The 20,551-nt window shown below is 43.1% G+C and overlaps 1 protein-coding gene across 1 annotated transcript in view; it reads right to left on the bottom strand.

The window, feature by feature from the left end:
* COL24A1 (collagen type XXIV alpha 1 chain) overlaps window positions 1–20,551 on the bottom strand; it is a 158,910-nt gene that overhangs the window by 126,982 nt on the left and 11,377 nt on the right. The window contains exons 2-3 of the mRNA XM_075286987.1: window positions 9,976–10,040; window positions 1,266–2,518 (exon numbers count right to left, since the gene is read on the bottom strand). Coding sequence (XP_075143088.1) covers window positions 1,266–2,518; window positions 9,976–10,040 — 1,318 coding nt within the window. The remainder of the gene's footprint in view (window positions 1–1,265; window positions 2,519–9,975; window positions 10,041–20,551) is intronic.

Genomic DNA, 20,551 nt, shown 5'->3' with positions numbered 1-20,551 from the left:
TCAACTCCTGCACCTTCTACCTCTCCGGACAGAGCCCCGCGAACTGCGGAAACTCTCCAAGGTCTCCTACCTCCCTAAAGTATTGTGCATACTGTTTGCCAGGAGGGGCAACTACTTCAAGGACCCTCCTGCCTTGCTAGTGGCCTTTCATCGGTCCCCGAGCCACTGCACCCCGACATCACCAAACGTGAGTCTTTATCCGTAATGAGCCAAGTTACGAAGCCGCAGTTCTCGCTGTCTCCCACAAGGGCCGGCCTGTCCTATCATCTACCTTCCTACTGTATTTGTACACCTTCACATTGCTAATAGCAACCGTCCTCCCAACTACTGCTAAGGGACATAAGGATTGGTGATTGGTGCTTCACTTAACTCTTCAATGCCTGGACTGGACTCTGTCACATTGCACTGTGAACCTGCTGCTGCAAAGCACTGTAAGACTGTCGGTTTCTTCAGTAAAGTTAACCTGTTCACCTTAACCCTGTGTGGTCAACTGTTATCCTGCACATCGCACCTGGGTGAATGGAAGAGTGGAAAGGGTTGTGGATAATCAGGGATACAACGGGACACCACTCTGCCCAAACGTGACAACACTACATTGCCCGTTGCTCCTGGTTACCACATTATCTTCTATTGTAATGCAGTTTGTCTTGCCTGTGATTTAAAGGAGATGACTGAAGTGAAGAAAAATTGTATGTTTCAGTCTATTATTAGGCTTAGAGGCCAGAGTGAAGATTGTAGGATTTAGTACTAAAACTATAGATAGTGACCTAAAAATGAAAAAAATATAAATAAATATATGAAAACTTGGTGAAACACAAGAATTAGAAAACACATGTTTTTCAGGCAAGCATGTGTGACCCATTCTCAAGGACTACAAAAATGAATGGGAGTGAAATGAAAGGAGGGTAAAGGACCCCTACAAGAAGCCACTAAAGACTGGAAAATGGATAAGACACAACGATAAACCTGTTAGACTGCCACATATTGCCCAATATCAAAAAACCTCCAAGAAATCTATGAAGTTGGCACCATAGTGTGTAATCCAAGCGCCATAAATTTAGAATGAAAAATGCTTCACTACAGTCTGAAATACTTGGCTGTATCCGTAAGACAATGGAAGACATCTGAAACAGTGTTCCTCTAAAATTACTATCTTCTCGCTAAGCCAAGAAACTACAGTGAGTCATGTCACATGTTCATCCAGGGTGCCAAGACTCTTTCCACAAGTCACACACACATCATATTAAGAAAATGTGTCAACTTACTGGAGGTCCAGGATCTCCTCTTTCTCCGCGCAACTCGTCCATTTCGAAGAGCATGTTCATCTCTTCGTAGTCGTAATCGTAGTTCTCCATGTCGATTTCGTAGCTGTTTACCGTCCCATAGTTATTTTCCACTCCATAGTTATTTTCCATCCCATAGTCACCGTCTGTTCCATAGTCATCTTGCTCATCAGGGTTATCCCAAGAATCATGTTGGCTATACGTCTCACTACCGGCCTGATACAGCGTCCTGTTGAAGATCTGATGGATACCCACCTTTCCATCCTTGTGCTCTTCCATAGGTTCCATTGTTGTGGTGTTGGTCTTTGACCAAATTTTTTCATTGGCCAAGGTCGGAGATAAATAACCATATTGTGTAACATTCCCAGTCAAATTATGATGGTTTGTTGGACTGGTATTTGGTTTGGAAAGTTGAGTTTCACTTTGGACAAGAGTAAAATTTTGGAATTTCGGAGACAGTTGAGCTAATGAAGTTTCGGAGGTCACTAAATCGGGTTCTTCAGCACGGTCTAATATAGACGGTGATGGAGTACTGTCTTCTACTGGTTTATTAGTCCTTACTTGTATAGTTGGATGAAGATGTTGTTCCGTTCTTGGGTCTTCACGCTGAGATCGGTAAGTATCGGCGTGAAGACAATGCTTCCGCACATAGAGACAATAATTTGCAGATGCTTCTGCTGAAGGAATAATCTCCAGTTGACATATCACTCCTTCAAATTGTACAGAATGAAAAGTCATTCTCCCCAAAGTAAATATACTACCTGGAGCAAGCGTCTGTATGTCAAATACAGCTTCTTTGTTAAAGTATTTCTTTCCACACTCTGCGAACAAAGAAATGGACGTGTGTCCAACACCAATAGCAAAGCTGTGCCACTGTCCATCTTGTACTGTGTAATCGAAAGACACAGACTGTTTGCCCCCTGTGTGTACCACCACCTTTCTGGGTAGCAACTGTACCCCAAAGAATATCCTATTTTTATTTCTAATACTGAAAAGGAACGCGTTGTTGGTTTTGTCCGATCGTAGACTGATCAACAAGTGAAATGGAAGTCCCAGTTTGGAGAGAATGTTATTTCCTAGAGGATATTCGATGACGGTGTCTCCGGTGAGGACGACTCCTGGTTCTGCTAACTCCACTCTGTGGTCTTCTGCACCGGCTGTCCATGGCTTGATGGTCACAGATGACAACAGTAGGGATTCCTCTCCGCGACCTATCTGATGAGAATCGTGTATGCCTAGGAGAAAATCAGAAAGAAATGTATCAAAAAATATGTTACTAAAATTTTTGTGCAAGTCTTTACAATCATCTGATCGTTGACTTTCTAATAAAGCTGTGACGGATGTGGGCTTATACATAGCACTGAATCTGATTGGAGAGAGAAACAGCCTGAACCAATGATAAAGCAGGAGGTGTGGCTCAGACTACCTGTAAATTAGCAGTAATAGTTACGGACTACAGCTTTGCCCTTTCCATTGCCTTAAGGAAAGAACAAACCGAAAATACGGGCTAAGGGTATGTTCACATGTTGGAAAAGAAGAATTTGATTTTGACTTCTGTCTAGGATTGAGCCGATCTTGAGATTTCAGGATCAATTTCAAAATCTGATTTCCGATCATTTTCCAGCCGATCCCAATCATGAAATTTGCTCGATCGCTGATCGGGATCTGATCTTTCCAGATCCCGATCACTCAACCCTAGTCAATGCTTCTCTATGGGTAAAAGTCACTTTTAGGGTTGAGTCGATCTTGAGATTTCAAAATCCGATTTACGATCATTTTCCAGTCGATCGCAATCGTGAAATTTACTCGATCGCCGATCGAAATCCAATCTTTCCCAATCGCTCAACCCTAGTCAATGCTTCTCTATGGGTAAAAGTCATTTTTAGGGTTGAGTCGATCTTGAGATTTCAAAATCTGATTTCCAATCATTTTCCAGTTGATCACGATCGTGAAATTTACTCGATCGCCGATCGGGATCCAATCTTTTCCAATCACTCAACCCTACTTCTGTCTCAAGTTCAGTCAAGCTCCAGCTTTCCGTCCGTTGATTAGACCCAATCAAAATCTGCGGCTGGATTGAGCAGGACACTTATTTCGTTCAAGCTCCTGCTTCGATCTCTGCTTCCTCCAGATTCGGGACAAAATTTGGTGCTGATTTTGAGGCAGAATCAGCGCCAAACTCTAATGCGTGAACATACCCTTAGGGTTTTAAAGGTTTCATTTTAGAATTTCAGACCTTACCATAACAGGCCACCTACAGGGAGGTCATCAGTGAAACAATATGTGATGACAGAAGATTTTTTTCTAGCTCTGATCTACGAGCATACAGTGTTACAAAGACAAGCCCCTTTGAAAAGTCTTCAAAGTGTGATATTGCGGTTTTATTAAATGAAGAAGCCAGTTTGTCTGTTTCCTTGTTTGCCAAGTGTGGTATGGGCATAATTCCATCAGTCTACTTGGAAGTACCCCAGAGATTAGTCAGGGAGATGAGAAACTCTACAAGTCGCTCTGCTAGATGTATGGAATTAGGAGAAGGCAACTGAGAGAATGAAGTCACACTCTGGACTGTATCACATTATATCAGCTACTGTTTGTGAGAGTATTTGGCTATTTAGAAAAACGATGGAACCTAAAAACCAAGTGTCATAAAGGAAGGAAACCCAACCAGCCACGTTCCAGATGATGGGAAAATTCTGATCTCTCCAAAATGTACTGATATGGAAGGAACATGCAGTCTGAAGGGTTCACCTTCTCCTGACAGTAAGGCCATGTACTAATGAACAGGTACCTGGTGCTAGGAGAGCAGTATTATTACAAGGATTCTGGCAGATACGCACTTGACCACCTGCCCAGCTGGGCATATTCTTAACCCTAAAAAGTTGCTTAGGCAAACCTTGCAATTCTACGACACTCACTTTTCATTTGATGGATATGATACAACTAGAGATGAGCGAACGGCGTTCGAGATATTCGATTCCAATCAAATACCATGCGGAAAACACACTAAAAATTCGTATCCCCTCCAACCTTCCCTGCACCAAAAACTGTGCAGGGGAGGTGGGACAGGAACTACAACAAAGTAGGCATCGAAAAAAAATCGCAAAAAGTAATTGGCTGGCTAAATCAGGTGACTTCCACTTTATACGAACAGTGGATTTCAGATTTGGTTCATATGAGACTGCTACACCGCTATATCTCAGGTATAGCAGAGTTGACACAGCGCTGCTACATCTCAGATGTAGCAGCGTTGAGCGCACAGCACTGCTACATCTCACGTGTAGCAGAGTTCAGCGCACGGCCAGCTCTGCTGCATCTCAGGTGTAGCAGAGTTCAGCGCATGGCCATCTCTGCTGCATTTCAGGTGTAGAAGAGCTCAGTGCACGGCCAGATCTGCAGCATCTCAGGTGTAGCAGAGTTCAGCGCACGGCCAGCTCTGCTGCATCTCAGGTATAGAAGAGTTGAGCGCACAGCTCTGCTTCACCTGAGATGTAACAGCTGTATCAACTCTGCTATACCTGAGATCGGACCACAATGGAAACTGCTGTGGACCGATCTTAGACTCCGCCTCCTCACAGACGAGCCTCTGGCAGAATTAGCGTTGATTGGCCAAATGCTGTACATTGTATGGCATTCGTGGTAAGTCACTTATTCATTTCTCTTTTTAATGTTCTCTTAAGTCTCTTAAGTTTTTCCTATGGGAAAAAGTCAGCTCCCACATTATTAGTGGCGTAATACAGGGACTTGGGCTTGTTAGATGCCCCCAGGCATGATTCACCTGCTGTCCCAGTTGCATTCCAGAGGTGTTGTCCTCATTTCCTGGGGTGTCATAGTGGACTTGGTGACTCTCTTGAGTCGAAGAGTGGTTTCCCCTGAAACAAAGCTTTTTTCCCCATAGACTATAATGGGGTTCGATATTCGTTCAAATAGTTGAATATTGAGGGGCTATTCGAAACGAATATTGAATATTTCACTGTTCGCTTATCTCTAATTACAACCTTCACAGACCTACCAAGAGCATGTGCTGCTTTTATGGTTTCCATCTAAAAATCCTACACGGTTATGTTCTATTGTCACTTACACCCATAGGAGGTCACCATAAAATTAAAGGAAAAATTGCATTAATATAATCACAACATACCAGAGTTTTACTGAAAACATTAACATATATTCTGGAACAAGACTTGTATACACAAGGAAATGTGGATGGTGCTTCAAATTTAGGAAGTCTCATGGCAATAAACATTCACATAGTCGGCATACCATGGCCTAATCCAATGTCCAGGTCCACAATGCCCCTGCCTGATATAAAAATATTTATTTTTACTCTTCTCCTTTTAGTTCATTAGATTGGAGTAGGAACAACCTGTTTATAGAAGAAGACATCGTTCTCCGTGTTATCAATAATTGCAGGAGGTTTACAGTAATAGGACAAGCACAGGATGTTTACCCCGCACATCCTGGGTCCTCGATTTAATGGACAAATGATGTAAATGTTTCCGACTGTGGAGCACACAACTAGATAACACTGAGGCACTGGCTAAAAGACGACTGGACCGGCAGGTCTGGGTGTATGGCTCAAGCCTCACGTTGCGGAAACACAATGTTTTTTTCCGCTTTGGAAAGCCACGGAAAGAAAACGCTGTGTTTTACAGTATTTTAGGCTGAGGCCCCACGTTTCGGAAATGCAGCGTTTTTGTTGCAGATTTTGTTGCGGTTTTTTGAACCGAAGTCAAGAATGGCTGCAAAAGGAATGGGAAATATATAGGAAGTTCTTATACTTCTACCTTCTGCTCAATCCACTCTTGGGTTTGGATCAAAAAAACGCAACAAAAAAAGCTGCGTTTCTGCAACGTGGGGCCTTAAGGTGAATGAGATTTTTGGCTAATCCCATCCACACATTGCAAAAAAAACAAAAAATGCTGGCGTTTTCCCTATAGGTTTAATAAGGGAAGAAATTAGTAGAGAAAAACTCAGCAAAAACTGTATGAAAACCCGCTATACCCGTTTTGTTATGTGGGACTTTAGCCTTATGGATGATTCCTCCTCAATCTACAAAGATACTAGAACAGGGCTGAAGTAGAGTTGTTCAGTTCTTTTTTTACTGATGACCTTTTCTCAGGATAGGTCAAGCATAAGAATTCAGTAGTGGTCAGACACCCAGGATCCCGCTGCTTGAAGGGGCTGCTACATTAACTCACTCCTATGGGATGAGGCTGTCGTTACAGGCCATGGCCACAATGAAATAAATGGCGTACAGTGTGAATAGTGAAGAGGTCACGGCACTGGCACGAGCACCATGGCTCTTTCAAACATTCCCTGGTCAGACCCCCTCCCCGTTAATCTCTTATTGATGATTTATCCTGAGGATAGGTCACCAATACAGAAGAACTGGACAACCCTGTTTAGCATACTTGCCAATTGTCTGGGTGAATGGCGCGCAAACTGCCCTGCACAAAAATTCTCCCTTATTGAATGTATCGCGCTCTTATGTGATGTAATATCAAATTTACCCTCGTTACATATATAATGATAGACAGCCATGGCGGATGTGGGAGATTTGTCCATTATTTCGGGGCTCCAAGAGGTAGGAGAGTCACTTGGAAAGGATATAACAAAAAGATATACAGGCCCTTTCCCACAGTAAGCAAAGAGTATCTGTTAGCTTACACAGTACCCCGTGCTCCCTTGCTGGGAAGATAACCTCTAGGACCCCCTGCATGGGCTACTGGAGATGGCCATCAGTAATATTCCACCATGTTTGAATGTTTCAATCAACCATCTGCCTCCGTTTCTCTAGACTTTATTCGTGTGTTCACCTTTTAGCATCTGGTACCAGTAGAGTACCCATAACACCGTTTCATCCTGTTGATCATGTGGTTTGGTGAGAAATCAGCCACCATGGCTGCCATTACCTTAGGCTCTGCAACAAACGCGTTCCTGTTCTTTGCCTCCAAATTTTAATAACTACACATACTCCGACTCCTATACCCTTTATATCTGAGCTTCAAGTTTTCAATGAACCCGAATATAAAAGGTCAACTATTCCGTTTCCAGGTCCTGGTGTCTCAAGCACTGTTTGCTATGTGTGGAGGGGTTACTATTACCCCAGGTGTGTCTGTCCTATAGTTACGCCACGGATTGTCAGATTTCTAGTTGTGCTAGGCCTTATTGGGAACGACCAAGAACTATTAACTTTATTTCAGCCTTGCAATGTAAGATATGAAATTTTATGATTTTTTTTATCTTTATTATATTATTATTATTTTGTTTTAATATCTTTTGGACCGCTGGGATTTTGTGTTGTGCGGCCCTTTTTGCTAAAGTATCAATACAATACATGGTATTGAAGTTGTCATAGAGCGTATAACGCGCTGGTGCGTACCAGGTTACCACAAGTATGTGCTGATAATGTTGTAGCTTGTCTTAGAAAATTACTCTCTTGTTGTTCCTACATTATCAGGTCAAAATCAGCCGTTAATATGAAAGAGGGTTAAAATATCCCGCTATAGATCTTGGTCTTGTCCCCTCAGTCCACACCTCTAGGAAATGAAATAGTTTAGAACATCTTCAGTTAAGTCAGGGAAGAGACAGCGTGTTCTCTCAATCTATCAAGTAGATGTCATCAAAAACCAGTAACGGCATATACCAGACTTCACGGGTAAACTCTAGCCAGGAGACATATGGGCAAAGCCTGAGGGTCTCATCTACCATCACGTAATGGCTTTCAAAAGCAGTTTCAATTATTTTGAAGTCTTTTTTTGTATATCATATTATTACATTTTCCATTGTACTGGGGTCTTCTGCAGGACTTCTTCAGTCTCTGCAAGGAATTTTAACATCTTCTCAATAGTATGGACATTCTTGAACTTTTGTCCCTCTTTTGAAGAACCAAAAGAGAGACAAAACGTGCAGCATGCACAGCGGCAAATTTAGCTCCACCCACTCTTATGTTGACTCCGCCCATTCTCATTAATTTTCCATGTGCCCCCACACAGTATAATCCTCCTACAGTCACCCTTAAATTATATGTCCTCCATCTCTGCCCCCAGTTTCATGTCCCCCCTTCCTCCATCTCTGCCCCCAGTTTCATGTCCCTCTATCTCTGCCTCCAGTTTCATGTCCCCCCCATCTCTGCCCCAGTTTCTTGTCCCCCCATCTCTGCCCCCAGTTTCATGTCCCCCCATCTCTGCCCCCAGTTTCATGTCCCCCCTCCATCTCTGCCCCCAGTTTCATGTCCCCCCCATCTCTGCCCACAGTTTCATGTCCCCCATCTCTGCCTCATTTCATGCCATTCCCCCCCCCCCTTCATCTGCCCCCAGTTTCATGGGACCCCTTCATTATGTCCCACCTCAATGTTTAACACAAAAAACACTGATACTCACCCTTCCAACATTCCCCCGCAGCTCTCTCTGCAGTTTCACTAACAGAGTTGTAGGCGCGATGTGACGTCATCACATTGCGCCTACACATCCACTAGCCGGAGTGCAGATATGAGTTGAAAACGGGACATACCTCCCGCCAACCGGGACTGCGGGACAGGACACCGAATCCGTGACAGTCCCACGGAATCCGGGACGGTTGGGAGGTATGCTATAGTCTTTTATCTGCCTCTCATTTCGTACAACCTATGATTTAATTTACTATTCATACTGTGGTACACTAAACACCATATGACTTCCATGCGTTCTATTGGATCCAATGTGGACGGAGATATTTTGTACTGACTCATCGAAACTCTACAAATATAAACTAAAAGAATTTGGTTCAGCTTTTTTGACCAGGTTTCCAGATTTTGGTGTGGGCTTTCTGCATGTAAATTCTGATTATGTGTATGTACCTTAAAGGGACCCACAGAGTTTTCTGATGAATCACATTTACGGCATGTGAAAAGGTGTACTTTTATCATGTACAGGTAGGATACATAGTGTGTTAGATATCTGGGACGCCTACCAATCCTGACAGAAGTCTCCTGGTCAATGGAATAGTCAATCATTAACCAAATGCCTCCATGACAAAGAAGACATCTTTTTGCCACAGCTGCAATACCATACACAACCTGTAGACAGAAGCGGCTCTGTTTTTGGACGTTCTCTTTATATTATCGTGCATCCCTGGTATGTGACTAAGTATAATGAGCAGTCACGCTAATGCTGACGTTCCTGTCTAAGTTCTCCTTGTTTTCTGTCATTTATCAAGGTGTTTCCACATGTTTGCTGTTCATTTAACCCCGAGCTCCTTCTCAATCATCCCGAAAGAAACTTCTATCATGATTTCTGAGCCATTATTCTGGAAATATTTCTTGCTTTGTATAAGCAGAACCAGAAGAGGCTCTTTTCATGTCCACATGATGAAATCGTCCTCCTCGGCAGCGGCAGCACCAGGCATTGTCATCAGTATAATCACATCCTGCTGTTTTATTTATTTTTTCCATTTGTTTAATAACACTGAAATACAATGTAATTCCCGCAGCGGCCATGTCGCTCCCACCCCCACAACACCCACAGGCGGGAAAGTCACAATTAAAGTCTTTCTGCTTCAGCACAAAATGTCACAAGCTGGAGAGATTTTTCCAAAGGTCATAACTTGTACAGTAATGGAATGGCTGTGTCTCGTGGTCTCTTTGCTACAGTGTTTCAGTGCAGGGTCTCTCTCACATAGACTTTTAAGAATACAATGCAAAATTTCCACTCACCTCGTGCTCGTCTCTCTGCGACACTGACAGCTGTGCATACTGCGGCAACAACTAGGAGCCTTATCCTAAAATAAGAAAAAAAAACACATTGTAATAACAATTTTTCCACAATTTTAACACATTCATAACAATAACACAGGGCTCCAGAGAGGTTGCCTCTAGCAACCAATCAGATGGCAGCTTTCACCTTTCTAAGGCCGATTTGAAAATGTTAGAAGGAACTTGATTGGTTGTGAATTCTCCTACATGTTTTTTTTCTTTTCAGATTAACTTTATTCATAGGTTTGAAAAGAGAACAAATGCACACTGTTATCTAAGCAATTTAGTTGATATAAAACATCATTGGAAAGGGAAATTTCAGCATTGGTGCGCTCATACTAGCAATGCATCTGAACCAGAGCGGAACGTTAGGCCTCGTGCACATGGCAGAGCTGTATGCGCAAAGCCTTCATGCAGGCCATACTTTAGGTATGTGGTGTGCACTGTGAAAATTTTGGGGTGAAGCTACACCCCTATTTCTGAGACTCCGTCCTCTCTCTGTCCAGGCCATGGCCCTTTTTGTGAAGTTGATCAATGTGGTGGCCATTATTGGCGATGTGACCGACACATAAAATGCTCAGGTCACCTGGAAAATGAACGAAAGCCCATTTTCCGCTGGGCCTTGGAGATATGCCCAATCTTTTCGGGACCCTCCTAGATGTTATTAGTGGTTGACAAGTGTGACCTAGGCATTTGGAATACCTGTGACTCCATGCGATAGAGCAGGGGTCCTCAAACTGCGGCCCGTGGGCCACATGCGACCCGCCAACCACTTCTGTCTGGCCCCGCCGACAAGCGTGAATTTATAATGAAGCTCCTGGGAAGCTCGGGCCAGGCCATGGAGCGCACTTCACTTTACCTATTGGAAGGCACCGCTCCCGATGTCTGTGCGACCTGCTCTGCCTCCGGCCCACTGTTTTAAAAAGTTTGAGGACCCCTGCGATAGAGCCATTGGACGTTGTATACCGCCATGTTGTGCATCCTCTTGGTGCGGTTTTATGCAGATATTCTTCCCTGGATGCAATGCTCCCAGGCTTGGACTATACCATGGATGATTCTTCCTGTGGGCCCCTGAGCCAGGCGCCCAGATCACTCTGGCATGGCCCAGTATACTCCCTGTACTCCATACAGATTCATTGTACAGTATGCAATTTATTTTTATATGATGTAGACACACTGGATGGCTAATAAGACCGAGCAAGGCCAACCATTATTCTTTTGCCCTGGGCCCATCTTCTCGATCACACTGTAAAGGGCCCAATAATCAATCATCCTGCAACATCTTGTTGTTGCCTGTGGCTTGCTGCTATGTGGGCACATATGCCCGGTGCAAAATGCTTTGAAATAGGATCCTTTAAGTAAAAGCCAGAGAGCAGACTACTAACCAGGTCCAGGACAGAGACAATCAGAGGCAAAGACTAGGCAGCAAAAAAACATAAAATAAAAATAAATTATACATATATATGCGATATTTTAGGAATCAGGTCAGGTAATATTTGTATGTAGCCGTATAGTTGGCCCCTAGAATAAATGTTACTGGTGGGTCCTTGTCCAAGACTGAATGAGTCCTATGAAACATGGCACAAAACTTTGGAGGAACGCATGGATTTATGTGTACGAGCTCTTACAGGGCATTTCCATCATAGATTTTTATAGCACATCTACATATGTCAGATAATTGCAGGTCCCTTTACTGTCTCCAGAAGTGGAATCGCCGACCCCCATCCTATCTGGCCTGCATATTGGTTTCTATACCTCCTACAAAAATGCACGGAGAGAGCCTTGTTCACATTCTCTTTATACATCCCCCGCCTGGATGTTGAGACTGGTGAGATGCCTATTATGAAATCAGGTGCAGTCTTGTGTATGTACTAAATGTTTATGGTGGGAATAAACCTAAAATCCCCAAATCCCAAATCCACTGCCCAGACACACTGTCCCCATTTATCGCCTTCTCAAGTGACAACAGGAATTGTAGCCGTGTCGGTTGTCCCTTTTGATTTACAGAAACTTCTAAGAAACAGAAGACAGACTGTTGTTTTATTGGCACGTCTCAAGAATAAAGTGACAACTAACCGAGAAGCAAATTCAAAAATGACAACAACGTGGCTAGATTTCCCATTGTCACTTACAAAAGGTTGTCAGAGTCAATTGTGACGAAATCCATTTTCAGCCACAATCCGGTAGTAGGTAACAAATATACTACTGATCCAATACGCCAATAACCTACCATGCACACACAGGGTTAATACCCCCCTCCCTCCCCATCTACTAGCCAAACACTATAGCCTCAGGGGCTGTTAGTTCCTTCTGATTCATAGAATTGTGTATACAACACTGAACGTCACCTTCTTTGCTAAGTGCCGCTCCACTTAAACAAGTCATCACATGACATGGGCCCCAATGACCATGACCTCCACCCCCTGGAGTCTATTTACTGACTGGTAGTCAGTAGACATAACTGCTAACCAAACAGATGTCAGTGGTCAATGTATTTCCCATATTAGCCCCATATTTCCCATATTTGTCATACTGTGAGCATATATAAGCATAACAAGATTGTGAAATATGAATTTCTGTAGTATATTTGTTATGCGGAAATCCAAAAGAAGAGATCCTATACATACGATGATCCTTTAAGTATAGCGATGCTACTACATGGCAAGGGAGAAGGTTGTATGAACGTACAAACCAACACCACCTCGGGCCATTTGGTCAATCTCACTTTAAATACCTGACATTCCTTTTTTCATGGAGAATTATATGTAAAGCTTTGCCATCTGGCCATGCAGAGAGCGCAGCACATCAGAGGCAGAGGTTTAGTTATAGCGATATATACCTAGCGTAGGAGTGCAATGTCCACTTATAGGATATTGAGAGTTTTAAAAATCCCATTTGCAATTTGCCTTAGGAATCAATTTTCATTCATTCAAGGCTACTTAGGCCTTTTTTTTTGGTATAAATAGCTTTTTTTGTGATCTTTCTCTGCTCTGCGCTTCATTTATGAAGCATTTGCACCAGATGTCAGGTTTCCTTCGCCCCTTCTGAAATATTGTGGGGAAAAGGGCAGTGTGACCAAAATGGATATCTTTTCACGTATTTATGACTTGCAAAAAGGAGCAAACAAAGGTGCAAATGACCTCCAGTACAAGGGCAGTGTATGGACTCGTTCACACGGGCACTAAGGGGGCGGATTATGGCGCGTAATCCCGCCCCCTTGCAATGGTGGTCTATGTAGACCGCCAGGCCACTTTTTTCCGTGAGCGGCACGCTGCCGCTCATGGAGAAAAGAAATGGGCTGCCCTTTCTCTCTTCGGCGTCCGCCCGGCGGCAGCAACCTCCGGAGTTGGCCCATTCATTTGAGCCTGCTCTGGAAGGGAAAGCCATGACTGTGGCTTCCATAGTTACATAGTAGATAAGGTAGGATAAAGACATCAGTCCATCAAGTCCAACCTATAACCCTACAATCCCTACAGTGTTGATCCAGGGGAAGGCAAAAAACCCAATGAGGCTCATGCCAATTGCCCCATTTCAGGTTAAAAAATTATTTCCCGACTCCAATCTTTCAACTTGTTTTGCAGTTGTGCCGCCCTCGACACTTTTCTGGAAAGAGGCAACGTGATGGGCATTGGCCACGGCAGTTTTATCATTATTTATGTCAGTCTATTCGTGTAAATGATCACTGAAATCTCCGCCAACAGAGGGCGAGGAGCCATGTTCCTCATAAATGAGGTGCACCCTGTGCCGGTCCAACTGAACATGAAGACTAGTGCTGAAAATGCCAAAGTCCAATATGTCCATCTTTTGGCCATTAAAAACACAAACAGAATGCATATGTAAAAATGGACATATGAAGGTCCCGGTAGAACACACATTATAGTAGCACTAAAAATTAGGCTTAACATTTGTATTCTGTTGTAGTTAGAGTACATCAGTCTATAGAAAGGACACATCAGATGACCGCTTTGACCTCATTTGATCTTTGTAATGCTTTCATGTGTCGTGCCTTTGGTGGGGATCTGGCTGCAAGGAGACCACCAATCCAGAAAATGGACCTATTTTAGTCTGGAAAGCAGGTGGAGAGAAGAGTAACTGAGGATAAAAGAGAATAATTCCTAGTACTGATGGGGGTCACTTACAAATGATCCCTGGAATGTCATCATGGTTGGTCTTGCATTGGTTCCCTGCATGTTGCCACTTTTCGCAATGGTGGACTTTCATCCACTACAGAACTAATTACACGGTGCATGATTATCTGGGACCCACAAGATTTTATGCCGCAGTACAGCAGGTGGGAAATCTGCATCATCTTACAGTAGCAGTAAAGTAGATGTGAGATTTCTTACATTAAAGAAAAAAATTTGCAGCATTGACCCCCAGCAACCATTTTTGTCTTGTATTATATTGTTATTGAAAAAAAACACTTTATGATGAAGTTATGTGCTCTCCTCTGGAGCACTGCCCTCTCTGCTGCTCCTCTGATGGACAAGGTGTCCCAGATACAACTAGACGCTGGTGCACATGTGGCACAACTTGAGCTAAAAAAATGTAATTTGAGCTAATATTTTTCTGACTTGTTAGACGCAAGTGTGGCTTAAAGGTGCCAAAAATGCTAAAAAGTTGTCCTGTAGCCCCATGTAGAGATAACAATGTACATTTTTTTTCCTACCAGTATGTCTTTATAGAATGGGAGGAAATCCACAAAAACACGGGGAGAACATACAAACTCCTTGCAGATGTTGTTCCTGGCGGGATTCGAGCCCAAGACTCCAGCGCTGCAAGGCTGCAATGCTAACCACTGAGCCACCGTGTTGCCCCAAATTGTCCTGTAGAATTGTGGCTCAAAGTAAACTAACCAAAGAGTGGTATAAACTCGTACTAGACAGTGTAAAGATATGTCAGATTTATCATCCAGTATCAGTCACGGTGATAAATCTGGCGTATGTTCAGACTGCCTGTCTAAGTTTAAAGCATCTAACTACCAGTAAATTGGGGCCAGTGTTTCCTGTATGAACAAGAGGTCAAAGCTATAACGGCGGGTCTATATAAAATCTAATAAATATGCATCGTGAGTTTGACCTCTTGATCATACAGGAAATGCTGTGTGCATCAGAGGACCAGAGCAGAGGTCAGTGCTCCAGGGGGGAGCACATAACCTAACAATAAACCTGTCAGTAAGTTATTTAGTACCATTACATTGTACACAGGCTCATTTTCAAATGTACAGAACAAAATGTTTTCTTACTAGCATGCTTCTTTGAATCTGAAGCACTTTAAGTCATACTTCAGATGAGGTGAACTCTGCGGCCATGCTATGAATTCTGCATGAAGAACGTCCCCATTTTCGCTGCTTTTAGTCAGTTTTAAAGGGATCCTATCATTAAAACGCAATTTTTTCGTAAGTAACGCGTAGGAATAGCTTTAACAAAGGCTATTCTTCTCCTACCTTTAGATGTCTTCTCCGGGCCGCCATTCGGTAGAAATACCGGTTTTCGTCTGTATGCAAATGAGTTCTCTTGCAGCACTGGGGGCGGTCCACAGCGCTGAAACAGGACTGAGGGTGTCCCCAATGCTGCAAGAGAACTCTCCAGCGCCGCCTCCATCTTCTTCTGGAACGAGGTTTTGACGCATCTTCTTCCAGGGGTTGGCTTCAAACTTCTAAGCCTCGGGCAAAGCCGACTACGCGTACCCGCCGGCCACAAGAAAATGACCGCTTACACAGTATTGTAAGCGGCAATTTTCTTATGGCCGGCAGGCATTCACAGTCGGCTGCCCGAAGCCTAGAAGTTTGAAGCCACCGCCGGTTGAAGATGCGTCAAAACCCCGTTACAGAAGAAGTTGGAGGCGGCGCTGGAGAGTTCTCTTGCAGCATTGGGGACGCCTCCAGTGCTGCGAGAGAACTCATTTGCATACCGACGAAAACCAGGATTTCAAGGGAATGGCGGCCCGGAGAAGACATCTAAAGGTAGGAGATGGATAGCCATTCTTAAGGCTATTCCGACGTATTAGGGAGAAAAAATTGTGTTTAAATGATAGGATCCCTTTAATATGAATTGCCCCAGTTGTGCTCAAATATTACCAACATACAGTGACCAGATACCAATCCCATATATAAAGTAATCATATAACATTGCTATATAAAGTCCCACTGCACAAGTAGCATCTGTAAGGCTCAAGTGACAGGACATCAGCAAGGATGGCTTGTACAAGTTGTAGACCCCTAATAAGACTACGCAGCAGAGCGAGACAAAGTGGTGACCTACAGGGGACGGCAGACATGACATCTGGCCATTTTGCTTAAAAAAAAAATTCTTATGTTGTCCCCTGCTATTAGCATCAATGACGGGACATAATCGTGAGAACAACACAATGGCAAGGAAAAATTTTATGAACTGCAATAAAAGGACTATGATAAGTATAATCTACAAGCAGCAGCTGCACCAAACAGATGTTTTAATATAGAAATGAAGCAAACAAACAGATGGTATTGTTATTCTCAGCTGGAATAGTCCTTTATGGGACATTTCTGTGGATTTTATTGCAATTCTGACAAAATTCCAAGAAGACTTGTCAGTAATGGATAAAGTACAGCTCATCAAAAAATACATAAAATATATTGTAAGTATACAGAATATATAATACACATGCAATAAATATATAACATAATATACAGTACAGCATAGATTATATTACTACTATGATGGTGGTTTGGAACAGGTTAGAGACCACTCAAATATAACATACCATGAATGTGATATTTCTAATAAATAGTCATATTAAAACATTAATACTCATAATCTGCAAGTACTGGGCATATAGTATGGGTCCGTACTATACAGCACCTATAACCTGACATGGGTCCATACTATACAGTACCTATAACCTGACATGGGTCCATACTATACTGTACCTATAACCTGACATGGGTCCATACTATACAGCACCTATGAAATGCCATGGGTCCATACTATACTGTACCTATAACCTGACATGGGTCCATACTATACAGCACCTATAACATGCCATGGGCCCATACTATAGAGCACCTATGACATGCCATGGGTCCATACTATACAGCACCTATGACAAGCCATGGGTCCATACTATACAGCACCTATGACATGCCATGGGTCCATACTATACAGCACCTATGACAAGCCATGGGTCCATACTATACAGCACCTATGACATGCCATGGGTCCATACTATACAGCACCTATGACATGCCATGGGTCCATACTATACAGCACCTATGACAAGCCATGGGTCCATACTATACAGCACCTATGACAAGCCATGGGTCCATACTATACAGCACCTATAACATGCCATGGGTCCCTACTATACTGTACCTATAACCTGCCATGGGTCCATACTATACAGCACCTATGACATACCATGGGTCCATACTATACTGTACCTATAACCTGACATGGGTCCATACTGTACTGTACCTATAACCTGACATGGGTCCATACTATACAGCACCTATGATATCCCATGGGTCTATACTATACAGCACCTATAACATGCCATGGGTACATACTATACAGCACCTATAACATGCCATGGGTACATACTATACAGCAACTATGACATGCCATGGGTCCATACTATACTGTACCTATAACATGCCATGGGTCCATACTATACATCACCTATAACATGCTATGAGTCCATACTGTACTACTGTATTTAAAGAAAGGGGATGTAATTCTGCATAATTCCAATGTATGAAGGGTGAACACTGTAATGGCGGCCACTATACAAATTGTAGGGTTCATGCACAGACAAAGAGAGACCTTATAGAGTACGGGACTGCGGGCCCTGCTCACAAGAGGTAATGGAGGTGACACAAGAGGTGGTAATGGCTTTAGCATAACCAGCAAGGTAATGGAAGTTTTCTGACTCAACCTAGATGGGTGACCCAATGACCAGAAATCTACACCCTCGGAGATATAAGTGTTTTGCCACTTTTGGCTTCCTATAGATGACTTCTTCTGGTATGTATGACCAATAACGTTATCATCTCCAGTAGGAACCATCATGTTAATGTCTCACCAGACGACCCCTGGGGATCAGTCAAGTCAGGTGAGGTTTTCCTCGCTATCGTAAAGGTTCCCATCACCACATGTTGTTTAGTCACTGCTAAAAGGGAAGGGGGGAGTTGGACTCCAGCAGCTGTCAAAACACCTTTATTAAACCTGCATAGTGTATAAGGTGTGAATACTGTCGCCTGGCACTCAGCACAATCTCATTGTACAAATAGATTTCTGGAAGCCTCTGAGAAGATCAGTGTCCAACATGACAAGGTAGATAAGAAATCTGTCTGATGGAAGACAAGGAAGAGACAAGAGGCCAAGGCAAGCGATGGATCAAGTGCATGGTCAGGGGCACTGACCAACTGATGTCATGCTACATATACTAGCCACCAAATGGCAATAGCCATAGCTTTACACAATTGCACACCATAATATAGACTACCCTACAGAACTGGAGTCGTCTTACATCTTAGCCCTCAATATAGGTACTCCAGAGCCGATTTTGGTTACCCCACTTAAACCAATGGTCACATATTTACGAACTATTGGATTTTAAAACAAATGGGGGTATTTAAGTCCAACTTTGCAACCAGTCCCAACCTACCCAAAGCTCAGTTTGGCTCCCTGGTGCCTGGGAATTGGGTTTCTCTAAGATGAATGATCTCCTTGGGACCCCTGATTCAGTGGCAACAAGACATCCCTGAACTATAGGGTGAGGATTGGAGAAACCTTGAGTTCTTCGTTTATGACAAGTGCTAGATGTTTTTTGATCCTATCCCTCTTCATCCACCTTTCAGGCCACATAGAATGGGTTCTTGCTCCTCCACAAATTGTTTCCGATGTCTGGCTTTATACACTGTATAAGGTCCTGTCTTAAGGTTTCTCCCTTTTGTCTTACATAGTTACATACATTGTCTTCATCAGAAGTATATTTTTCAAGCGAATTAAGCAGCTTCTACCCAATACTAAGTATGTTTTTGCTACCCAAAGCGTGGGTTCACATTACCGTTATTCAGTGTCTGTTGCTCTGATCTGTCACAGGATGAAAGCAACGGATATTAAAAGGGGTTGTGTATGTCCATTGGTCACATCTTCATCCTATTAAAATTATTGGGACTGAGCTGCAACATGTCCATGTAACCAATGGACATGATGTCACTTCCTGAGAAGAAAGCAGCCATGTTTTTTTTTTTTTTTTTTTTTCCATGTAGATTTTCCTAACAGTATGTCTTTGTAGAATGGGAGGAAATCCACGCAAACACGGGGAGAACATACAAACTCATTGCAGAAGTTTTTGCTGGCGGGATTCGAACCCAGGATTCCAGTGCTGCAAGGCTGCAGTGCGAACCACTGAGCCACCACGTTGCCCCTTAAGCAGCCATGTTTTTGAAGTCCCACATAAGTCCACTGGCTTCTGTGTCCCTTTTCCTGCATCCATGCCAGATCTCTCCTATATATGGTTACAAGGGGTGCCTATTCCTATGTGACATGAACAAGAGAGAGGCAAGAACCCAAAACAGCCGTCTACAGAAGGGTGCTTTCTTTTGGTTTGGCAAACACCCTAGTCATATTTCAAGGCTCTTTAATGGGCCAGGCATTGACTTACAGATAGAAAGTTTTCTTCCTATTAGAGGAGAGCTATTTTACATACCTCTTCCCCAGGCTGCTTTGCTTGTTAGACTCCCTACACCAACTGGTGTCTCCCCAAGGAGAAACAGTGATCCCTAAACAAGAGCATGGCTATTACATTGGCAATGGTGTAAAAGAGCCATCGATTGAATCAACATTAATAATGTAATAATATGCGGATAAGCTACAGATGACATACAGATGTTATATGATCTATAATCATGGACATATGGCAGATCTGTATTCTGTATAGAAATACAGATTTGCTAGATCTTGTGTGAAACTGCTCATAAGAAATGTTTGCGCTTCTGGCTGCCGGCAGCCCCATATGCCCAACTAGAATTGGGCTGTAAAAGAGTTGTCCCCTCGGGGCCCCCAAATGAATCGATTAAGCAAGGCCCACTCCCGTTTTTGTCGTTTACATAGACAGAGCGCCATAAAAAACGAGTGTGGCTGTCCCTGGTACTGCAGCTCAGCGTATAGGGTGGAGCAGGGTTAAGTTTCAGTACAAAAAACAGAAACTTTTAGGCTAGAGCTACATGGAGACATGTATGTCACAGCATGAAGCTGCTCAACAAAAATTTCAACACATAACTATGGTATTGTAGAAGGGCTTAAAAATTGGGCACGTGCCATGGCCCCTTTGAAGGTCAGACCTCCACCATTTCTACATTGTAAACCCGTATTTCTTTATTCTATTAATATATCATACTTGTTAATAAAGAAAGGGAGATACAGTCCAACAATTCCGCAATAACTTGGCACGAGAGGACAATGCCACACAAGTCTGTAGGATTCCTCTGTATACAATGTGCCACCAAGCTCCTGTAAGGCTCCTTAGAAGTTCTCGAGTTTTATGAGAGCTA

Source organism: Leptodactylus fuscus, chromosome 9 (assembly GCF_031893055.1).
Source record: "Leptodactylus fuscus isolate aLepFus1 chromosome 9, aLepFus1.hap2, whole genome shotgun sequence".
Classification (NCBI taxonomy): Eukaryota; Metazoa; Chordata; class Amphibia; order Anura; family Leptodactylidae; genus Leptodactylus; species Leptodactylus fuscus.
Note: the sequence above shows the minus strand (reverse complement) of the source record. Positions and strands in the feature narration are given on the sequence as shown.